This window comes from Epinephelus lanceolatus, chromosome 11, assembly GCF_041903045.1.
Source record: "Epinephelus lanceolatus isolate andai-2023 chromosome 11, ASM4190304v1, whole genome shotgun sequence".
Lineage (NCBI taxonomy): Eukaryota > Metazoa > Chordata > Actinopteri > Perciformes > Serranidae > Epinephelus > Epinephelus lanceolatus.
Window position 1 is genome coordinate 32,485,046 of NC_135744.1, and position 10,235 is coordinate 32,495,280.

The 10,235-nt window shown below is 40.6% G+C and overlaps 2 protein-coding genes across 2 annotated transcripts in view; one reads left to right on the top strand and one right to left on the bottom strand.

The window, feature by feature from the left end:
* bod1 (biorientation of chromosomes in cell division 1) overlaps positions 1-3,598 on the bottom strand; it is a 23,582-nt gene extending 19,984 nt beyond the window's left edge. The window contains exons 1-3 of the mRNA XM_033646740.2: positions 3,304-3,598; positions 2,922-3,046; positions 1,180-1,390 (exon numbers count right to left, since the gene is read on the bottom strand). Of these exons, the coding sequence (XP_033502631.2) occupies positions 1,180-1,390; positions 2,922-3,046; positions 3,304-3,453 (486 nt within the window). The 5' untranslated portion in view covers positions 3,454-3,598. The remainder of the gene's footprint in view (positions 1-1,179; positions 1,391-2,921; positions 3,047-3,303) is intronic.
* Positions 3,599-3,727: 129 nt separating this feature from the next.
* htatsf1 (HIV-1 Tat specific factor 1) lies at positions 3,728-8,698 on the top strand. The gene is made up of 10 exons (XM_033642117.2): positions 3,728-3,932; positions 4,612-4,776; positions 5,255-5,489; positions 5,682-5,729; positions 5,868-6,022; positions 6,146-6,309; positions 6,455-6,551; positions 6,647-6,736; positions 6,841-6,978; positions 8,273-8,698. Exons 2-10 carry the CDS (start codon positions 4,612-4,614, stop codon positions 8,537-8,539), a joined length of 1,359 nt encoding a protein of 452 aa, XP_033498008.1. The 5' UTR covers positions 3,728-3,932; the 3' UTR covers positions 8,540-8,698.
* Positions 8,699-10,235: the final 1,537 nt, after the last annotated feature.

The window sequence follows — 10,235 nt, forward strand, 5'->3', positions numbered from 1 at the left end:
AAACATTATGCATGCCTCTACAGGGTTGCTGGTATGTTTAACAATACAGAATTAACACAAGTACTTTGAGTGTGTGTGCCCCCTCCTGACATGACCTGTGTGGCTCATGCAAAAGGTACAGAGTCAGTCATCACTTAATACAACTCATGACTTCAAGTTGTACACCTCATATAGTAATACAGGTAGATAGGACATGTATATGTTTTTGGTGATGGAATCAGGGAGGGTGGCCTCTAAAATATAACCCTAGAAATACTTTCAAGTGCCTAAATGAGAAAACCTATCCCATCTAGTGGTACTATTTATGGCTCTGGTCTCTGTTTTCATTGCAGGAAAAAGTTCACTCAGAGCAAAGAATTGTCTGTGTTACCCAACATCTTTACATGCATCAGAGTATCTTTACTAATGAAAGCAAAAAGGAACTACAAATGGGTGCAATAAGAAAAAGACAACAGAGATGAACATGATGTCAAATGGGTTTAGTAAAGCACATATGATGCACAATGAATGCTACATACTACATACATGCACCAAAAGGAAATCTGACATGGTGTAATAAAAAAATTACAACTTCTAGCTACTGCTCAAAATATATTTACATAAATATCTTTCAATAATTTCATTTGATTTAGAAGAAAAATGCAGGATCTTGTTCTTCTAATCCTCCTTGCTGGAGCCAGCTCGTTGACTACATCCAACATGTTATCTGTGGAAAATGTCTATGCACACAAGCAGCCTGATTGAGAAAACTGCATTACACGTTCCAAAACTTTCCAAAGCAAAAATCTGTCTGATAATGCACATGATAAAAAAAAATCAAAATCAATAATCCAGGTTTGTGCCATGTTTTAGGAGGCAGAGCTGTGCAGTGGACCACTCAGCACTGTTCCCCAGCAGTAGTCTTGTGCAGCACCGTCAGGCAATGAAACATCTCATGCTGAACCATTTCAATGCAGAAACACTCTCGTCTTTTAAACTGAGGTCGCAAGAAACAACCTCTTCTTCTTCTTCGTCCTCTTCCTGCCTGATGTTGCGCCTTTTAAAAGGCTAACACAGCCACACAACATTATGTGTAGACCGGCATGTGTACCTACAAGCAAGAAAGAAAATACAGATTACATAACTTTATTTCTAAACTGTTCTTGATCTTACTATACTTAAGATTTCCAACAGACCTCAGGGGGTTTTGGGGCCCGATGCAGACGGGGCCTCCTGTTGTTCTGTCTGTTCAGATGGTGCAGAGTTAGGACATGAGGCGTTCTCCTCCTTCCTGTCTCCTGACAAGAAGTCATGGATGGCAGTTTCTATGTGCGGCCGGAAAGTGTGGTTCATCTTGGGGTCCACAACCTGAGTGATGATCCGGTCTACACCAGACTCCAACATACCCGATCTAAAGAAAAAAATAAAAATAAAAAAAAAAAATCACACCAGAAACCAGAAATAAGAGTTATACTGTTAATTGATTTAGGGAAGTAAGATTTTTTTTTGACTGTTAATTATGTTAAAAAAAAGTAATGAAGCTTTTTTCAAGTCTATCCTAATCCAAATTTAATCAAGGGTGAGTTAGGTATGGTCACCATCAAAGGGAACTCGATTTAATGTAAAGAAATAATCAGTTTACTCTTCATGGAGTGTACTACATATCCTTTGAAACCAGTCCTACAATGACTTCTGTGGTTCTAAAGGAGCTTTCTAAAGTCACACACTTTTGCACACTTCAATACTGTGATATTTTATTTTGTGATACTGTATTGATTCTCAGAAACCCTGTATCGATTTAACTGTTTACATTTTTTTAATTAAAAAATAAAAAAAAGTTTATATACAGAACCCTGCAACTGTTAATTTTACAGATAAAAAAAACATTGCTATGATGTTTGATCATTCAGGGACTGTGATAAATACAAATGAAGATCCCACTGTTCTGATTGCATTAAAAAAGTAAACCCCATTATTATGCATATGGTATGTTCTTGAAACCACTACAGCTTCCCTAAATTTTGATTTAAAAAATGCATTATATCACAATATACAATATACAGAATCATAACCCCTGTATCATTATACATATTGCAGCCCTCAACATCACTTGGACAAAGCACATGCAGAACTGCAGTATACTGCAATACTAGAACAGATTTGTTTATTTATAATCATTACTACATTTCCTGACGATTATTTTGGATGGAGCCTATCCCAGCTGACTTTGGGCGAGAGGCAGGGTACACCATGGACAGGTCGCCAGACCATCACAGGGCTGACACGTAGAAACAGACAACCATTCACACTCACGTTCACACCTACAGACAATTTAGAGTCACCAGTTAACCTGCATGTCTTTGGACTGTGGGAGGAGGCTGGCGTACCTGGAGAAAACCCACGCTGACACGAGGAGAACATGCAAACTCCACACAGAATGGCTCCCTCCTGGGATTGAACCAGGAACCCTCTTGCTGTGAGGCGACAGTGCTAACTACTACAAATTTTTAAGATTGAGATTTAATGTTGATGCAAATTACTGTACATTTTGTGACAAAGAAGTTTTTTTAAATTGTGATCCAGTGCGGCCCCTCTGGTGTGATACACAGTGTTGGCTACAGTCCAAGGAGATTGACATGTCAACCCTGGCGGTGGAGACAATTTTTGGTGTTTGTGTTGAAAACAAGAAAGTGGACTTTGTACTTAATATTGTCTTATTACTGGGGAAGTCTCCCATTCATAAATGTAAATACTTTGAGACTAAACCCTGCTTTAACCATTGTAAGAATGAGTTAAAACTCTATAAGTCACTGAAACCTTTTCTTTTATTGTTCGATTTCCGTCATTCCATATGTAGTTTATTTAGTAGTTTATTAAGTAGCCGTACGTTTTACAGACATAGGAAGTGTAATAAATCAAAGACAGTTAAGGATAACACTCACTGAACAACACTTTGTCTCAGTCCGTTTCTCATCTGGTTCTTGTTGATAGACGGGTTCCAGTCTTGTGTGCTCAGGTGTGACGTGACGTAGTTGTCAACTTTCTGTCGCAGGTTCTGATAGGCAGGCTGGCAGCAATGACAGCGATGTAAACTCGGTCATTACACAGCAATAACATTACATACAGGCTCAACACACTGTGCGTGGAAAGTATATCGTAGCAACAATGAAAATATTACACCAATTTCTCCCATTTAAGTACGCAACGAGCTATTAGCTAGCTAAATGCTCGAGGAATGCGAGTCAACATTAACTTTGAGTTTGTCTTGCTAAGTTAAACCACAGAGATAACGTTAGCCTCGGTATGTTAGCATTAAGTGTGTACCTTCGTATCAACGTCGGCGAGACAGTCCCGACGGAACTCGTCAAAAAGCCCCCGGTTCTTCAGATGCTCCACAATCATACCGATTAGCTGCGGGTCTCCCGGAGGCAGGTTGGCCGGAGGGACGTTAACGTTACCACTACCCTCCGCCATACCAAACCGAAGTTAAGATTTATTTACACTTATTTACCTGCTAACTACATAGAAAGCTAGCTTGCTGCGTCGGCGCTTGTTTTCCAACAAAACACGCGGTCCACTCGCTCTGTCTTCAATAACCTGCGGGCGGGGCGATCGTGCGTTCTGTGAACCATGCTGTTAACCGTGTTATTTACTTCGGTGAAACGGTAGAAGCCGTATTACAAATCGAGCGCTTCATCCCTAGTTGCCACGCATGCGCGTTCGAACCCTGACATCGGAAGTACTTGTGGATTAGGGGTAAACGCACAGGGGTAAACGTTAACGCGCAGTGATTACAGTTAGCCTCAGAGGAAAATTAACATAAAACACAAGCGGAATTCTTAAAACAGAGAAGCGGAGTGTGTTCTGTACTTAGGTCTTCAGACTGAAAGAGTCTGTCTCGTCAATCTTCGCACCTACCAGATCTCACTTTGCCTGGACTATTGTTGTAAAAGGTAACGCTAGCTAACTAGCTGTGTTGGCTAATATTAACTCATTACCTCACCTACGGTACTGGACTAATACTCTCAGGCACAGATCTTCAAATGTTACCAAATGTGCATCAATGTGTAAATTATCCCGATGTGAACTAAACCTCAACAGCCGTGTTAACACGGGCGGCAGATTTTATTTATGTCCAAACCAGTAACTTTATAGCATGCTGACACTCATACAAGCTGTCAGTTCTCAGTGATCACAGTGTGATGAATTAAAGCAACTGGCTGACATCTTTTTTTATTACTTACAGGGCGGTGACAGTGCTACTAGCAATCTATGATTGGTTAATGGCTTGTTTTTAGAAGGGCATTATTGTTAGTCATGTGTCAGGAGCAGGCTATTGAAATATCACTGTGGCTGAGCAGGGTCGATTGTTTGTTTTTACATCACTGGTTCAACTAGGTCAGTGCCATATGCGTTTACTGACCCGGCTTGACCCAAGGGAACCGTGATTGTTGAACCTCACAGATTTTGCTTTATTTTTACTAAAGCTATGAGCATAGAGACCAGAGCCCTGTTCATCTTCTTTGCTTTCTCTTATGACTTCTGATGAATAGTAAGCAAATCATTCTTTTGTCACAACAACTTGAAATGTAATGGCTTATTGACCTGGATTATTTAACATTCTTGTTGCAGATGAGTGATAAAGCGAGTGCCAACAAAGAGTTTATGGAGCAGCTGCGGATGCAGGAACTCTATGGGCAGAGAAATGCGGATGGCTCTGACCCCTTCACCTACACTGACCCAGAGGACGGGACTGTGTATGACTGGGACCATGAAAAGAAAGCCTGGTTCCCAAAAGTATGAACTTTTTCTTACCTTTCAGCTTTTGTTTACTTGTGTTAATTTTGATCCTTTAAGTTTCTTAGTCCCTGAGCTTAAAGTCTTTCTTGCTACAGTTTGCGTCACTGTATTTGTAGCGGCCTTTGGTTTATAAATATATGATGCTGCATTTAATTGTATGTGGCCATTTTCGTCAACTGATTATGTGTTGTGCCTGTTGTTGGGATAGTAAAGCCCTGCTCTTGGCCAGTTTGGTTGACTCTGCGATGCACAGTCTTCCCCTCTTGCTCTGATCAGAATAGTTGTGGCATAGCTTACTAGCTTGTATTTGCCACTACTCACACAGTGATAAAATGCATCATAAATGAACCAAACACAAGTGGAAGCACCAAATACAGATGTCACTGCACCAAACTGGCTTGTAGACCTCTTTTTTTGTATGTAGTAGTAACAGTTTCCTCGTTAAATGTTAAGTTGTTATTTTTCTTTTCTCTAGATAACAGAGGACTTCATTGCAGCCTACCAGGCCAACTATGGCTTCACTCAGGAAGGAGATCCAGATGTTGACAAAGCCGCAGTGAGCGGCACAGAGCCAGCAGCTCCCAAACCAGACAGCAAGCCCTCAGAAAAGGAGAAACCAGGAAATGCCGCCCAGAAAACAGAGCCAGTCCAGCAAGAGACCCCATCTAAAGAAGCTAAGCAGAAAGGGGAGAAGAGGAAAGCAGAGCCAGGTAATCCTACCAGAGAGGAGAGAGAAAATAGGTTTAGTAGCTACAGTCATTGCAGTGTTTTTCCAGATTTCTCTCTCTCTACAAAAGTGATTATATTTGTCACCAGTATAGATTTATATGTACAAATTCTAAATTTAAGTTACAAACGCATGTTTTGATAAATGCTATTATCCCTATTTTTTGTCCTCGTAGGATGGTTTGATATCGACGACAGTAAAAACACGAACGTCTACGTATCAGGTTGGTGTCACTGACATTTTTTCTCTTTGTCAAGACTCCAGTCAAGACTGGACAAGTAGACTGGACTAGCTGACTCTGTTCATCCCATTTTATTCTTTCGTTCTCTCTTATTTTTCTGCCCTGGTCTCCTTTTCTCAGGCTTGCCTCCTGACATCAGCACTGAGGAGTTTGCTGAGTTGATGTCCAAGTGTGGCATTGTGATGCGGGACCCCATCACCGAAGAGTACAAGGTCAAACTATACAAGGACAAAGAGGGAAATCTGAAGGGAGATGGCCTCTGCTGCTATCTCAAGGTCTGCCTGTCCGTCTGTTTGCCTAAAACTGAATTAATGGTTTCCACGTCCGTATGTCCGGTATTAGTATTACATTACACTATAGTGAAGTTACCGTGTTTGTGTGTTTATGATTCTTTGCAGAAGGAGTCGGTGGGTTTGGCTCTGCGTCTGATTGACGAGTCAGAGATCCGAGGTTATAGACTCCACGTGGAAGCAGCACGGTTTGAGCTGAAGGGCCATTATGACGCCAGCAAAAAGAAGAAGAAGAACAAAGATTATAAGAAGAAGATGCAGCAGCAACAGAAGTAAACTCTAATTCCTTGTTTTTTATTTAACCTTCCACAAGTCCAACGCTGCATGTAGGAATAAAACACTCCCCAAATGCTTAAGGTGGATCAAGAGAAGGCAAAGAACTGAGTATTTCTTTTGTCTGTGTTTTTGTCTGTGTAGACAGTTGGATTGGAGGCCAGAGAAGCAAGGAGAGGTGAGGAAGAGGCATGAAAAAGTTGTCATCATCAGGAACATGTTCCATCCCAGTGACTTTGAGGTGCAGAGAGATACACACACATACACATACATGCCCACGAACACACTATCCATTGAGGTTATTAATCTCCGTGGTCTCTGTGTTGGCCTTCATAGGAAGACCCACTGGAGTTGAATGAGTATCGTGAGGATCTACGGACAGAGTGTGAGAAGTTCGGGGAGGTCAAGAAGGTCATCCTCTTTGATGTGAGTATGATGTCATTTGTGTTGTTTCATAGTTACAGTAGAGTAGTTTGAATTGTATGTTAGTTGCAGCAATAAAGAGCTGGTATGTGGTGTTTGTGCTCCAGAGACACCCAGATGGCGTGGCATCAGTCGCATTTAAGGAGCCTGAGCAAGCCGATGCGTGCATTCAGTCGTTCAACGGTCGCTGGTTTGGAGGAAGGCAGCTGACTGCTCTGCTTTGGGACGGAACGACAGACTATCAGGTAAAACAAATGCAACATACAAATGGGCATTTAGTCAGCAAGAAGGATGATGAAAATATTCCACAGAGATGCATTATGAAAATGCTGCAGATGCAACATTTTTGAAACTTTACCCATACTAGTGAATAGATGTCAGGATAACATCACAATACCCACAAATCAATACACTGCAGGAGCATGTCGGTCATCACTCGTGGAAATAGTGGCAATGAAGACCACTGAAGACTGTTGCGTAAACCTCATGTCGCCTGTGTCCCAGCCAAAAAGTTGCACTGAACACACTGTATAGACTGCAGCCAACTAGCACGTATGTTCCACGCCTGAGTGAGAGGAAATGATACTCCTTACCAGCAGGCGGCGGGAGTCTGTGTTAATCATGAAAAAAAGGGAAACTGGAAGACAGATAGGATGGTTTCAAGAATCTACTTAGCCAGTTAGCACATGGACAGAACAACCCGACGTTGACAGAACAAAGCGTATTTATTATGCGCTAGTGAATGTTAATAAAAACAACTACGTATCGTTTCCACCTAAGAGCTCAATGGCAAGAAAAAAAAAAAAAAAAATCTTACCTCATACAACACTGTAGCCACTTGTTTGGTTTCCTCTCTTCTGTTTCTCTTCTCATCCACTGAGCTGGGGTCTCATTTGTACAACAGTGTGTAGGTTCCATGCTAAAAGTGTATGTGCAGACAAAAGCCCAAAATGGCGTGTGCAGAAATATATCCAGATTTTTAAAACGAGATTTGAACTGGCTCATAATTTTAACAACTGAAAGGTGTTTATGGAATCACTACCACAAATAAAGAAAAGGGCGGGATTGAATGTTTATGATAAAGTGGATCTATAAGAAACATGAGATATGAGGTGAACACGCACATTTAATTTCTACAATCTGGCTTCAGTTTACCACCTCACTGTATACGTCACCGGTTTCCCTTCTCCAAAATGACGACTTTTGCGTGGGAAGTGCTGCACGTCTCTTTCAGGCTTTGTTTTGTGCATATGCAATGAGTATAAATGAACTGCTAAATCAGAGTGATTTGGTTCACTGATGTGCTCCGCCATCTCTGACGCTGATTCAGCATGCTGTATCTGCTGAAAAAAACCTAACAAGGACCAACTAGTGCCAACGGTGCAGGACACAGCACAAGAATAGGTTGAAAGACGCTCACCAACTGCCTGATATTGTCCAATGACCAATCACAGCCTTGGTGTGTCAGGGCTCTTAGATTAACCTGAACTCTGCATCTGGTAAGAATTTGCAATCCTCATGCCCATTCTGTTTGTGCAGGTGGAAGAGACGACACGTGAGCGGGAGGAACGACTGAAGGGTTGGTCTGCTTTCCTGGAGGGAGACAAACAAAGCCAGCAGAACAACACCACCAAGCTGGCAGAGGGTGCCACCACCGACACCACCACCACCACTACTACAGAACCCACAGAGCCCTCCAGCACCACAGAGCCCAAACAGCATCCGAAATCAGAACCACATCAACAGGATGAGGGAGCAGAGTCTACAGACAGCAGCCTAGCAGGAAGTGATGATGAGGAAGCATAAATACTCACATGTTCATCGTTGGTCCCCATGGCAACCAATTAGGACAGTCCTGCTTGAATTTGAACTGTGGAGAAGCTCCTTGTTGAGCAGGCGAGGAGGAGGAGGTATTTGAACAGTTTGAGCTGTTTTGTAATGTAGGAAAATAAATTGTGTTAAGATAATTTTGTCTACCTTATTTTCATCTTTTTGGTTTACATTGTAATTAGACCTGCACATCACAGCTTTCCCTGAATTTCGGTGTGCAAGTTTGTTTCCAGTTTTGTGCTGATGACCCTAAAATATTAATGAACTACAGAAGATAACAGACTGAAACTGTGCTGGATTTGAGTTGGAGAAGATTGTTCTGCTTCAGTACTCATTACACTCAATTTTAAACGCCCACAACTTGCTTTCATTTCTTCTTTACTTCTTGGAATACATTACAATTTTTTGTTTTAAAAGGAACACTTCACCCACAAAAATCATCATTTGTATGTAACTCACCACGTGTGAGATTGGCGTAGTGAAGAAAACATTTTTCTTGCGTGCTTCTACGGTGAACGAGGAATAAGAAAAGGTTGAAAATTATTTGAGTTGAAGTAAACAGGGTTGCGTTTAACAACAGCGATACAATATCAAAAAATCCATTTACAAACCCTCACACAACTCGTGCAGTATAATTTCTCTCATTATCCAGCTGTATGCGCAGTACTAACCAAACAGATTTTTTTGCTAAAACCTTATTTAAAAACACATGAGTTCAGTGTAACACTGGGTAAATAATTGATATACAAATGATCATTTTGTGCGTGAAGTATAGTTTGTAAAAGCAGATTTGGAGCACAGACAACAGCTAAATACATAGTTTATTTCATATCTCCCCCATTATGGCTTTGCAGTTCAGAATGTTGAGTAACAGCGAGGGATAAGAGAAAAAAAAAATAGTGTGGAGTGATACACATACACCAGCTATTGATTTTTTTAAATTAAACAAATTATTAATATTACAAATACAAATTAAACTTTTGTTAGCCCACTAGAATAATAATTGCTTTTTCAATCCATATACACTTTGCTGCAATAAAATTAGTTGGAGTGAGGAAGTGTGGAAAACTTTACCTGATAAAACAGATGATGACAAAGTTTTCCTCTGGGGTAATTTGCAGTTTAAAAAAAGGAAATAAATCCCAATATATGTTTCTGCAATACTCAGCAAATCACAAAACATATAAAGTCAAAAATAGTACTTTATTTTGACTTAAGTATTGTGATAATGTTGTAGTGTGGGGGCCCTGGGGATTGTCACCCCAAGTGACAGCACATGTTATGACAGTAATGTTGCTGTTGCCTTTGATAGTTTCTTCATTTGTAATCAGGGTTTTATGTTGATCTGTTTCCCCTCCCTGAGCATCCGAACACAAACCAGAATACTTGAAGGTCACCAAAAGATCATCAGGATAAATCATAAAACCAAAAACAAACATATTGTTTCATGGTATAGATCTACGCATTGCCCAAAACTCATAGAAACTCATGTGTTATGTACAACATGTTAGTAAAAAGTCAAAATTAGCAAATTTTTACAACATCCAGCTTAGAATAAGTTAAAGCTTCGACACAGAGCACACACTTAAGAATGCTTTTTACCACCTTACACAATGGCTGCATGTTTGCTTCAAACTGTTTTGTGATTTTAATAGATGGAATATGAAAAATT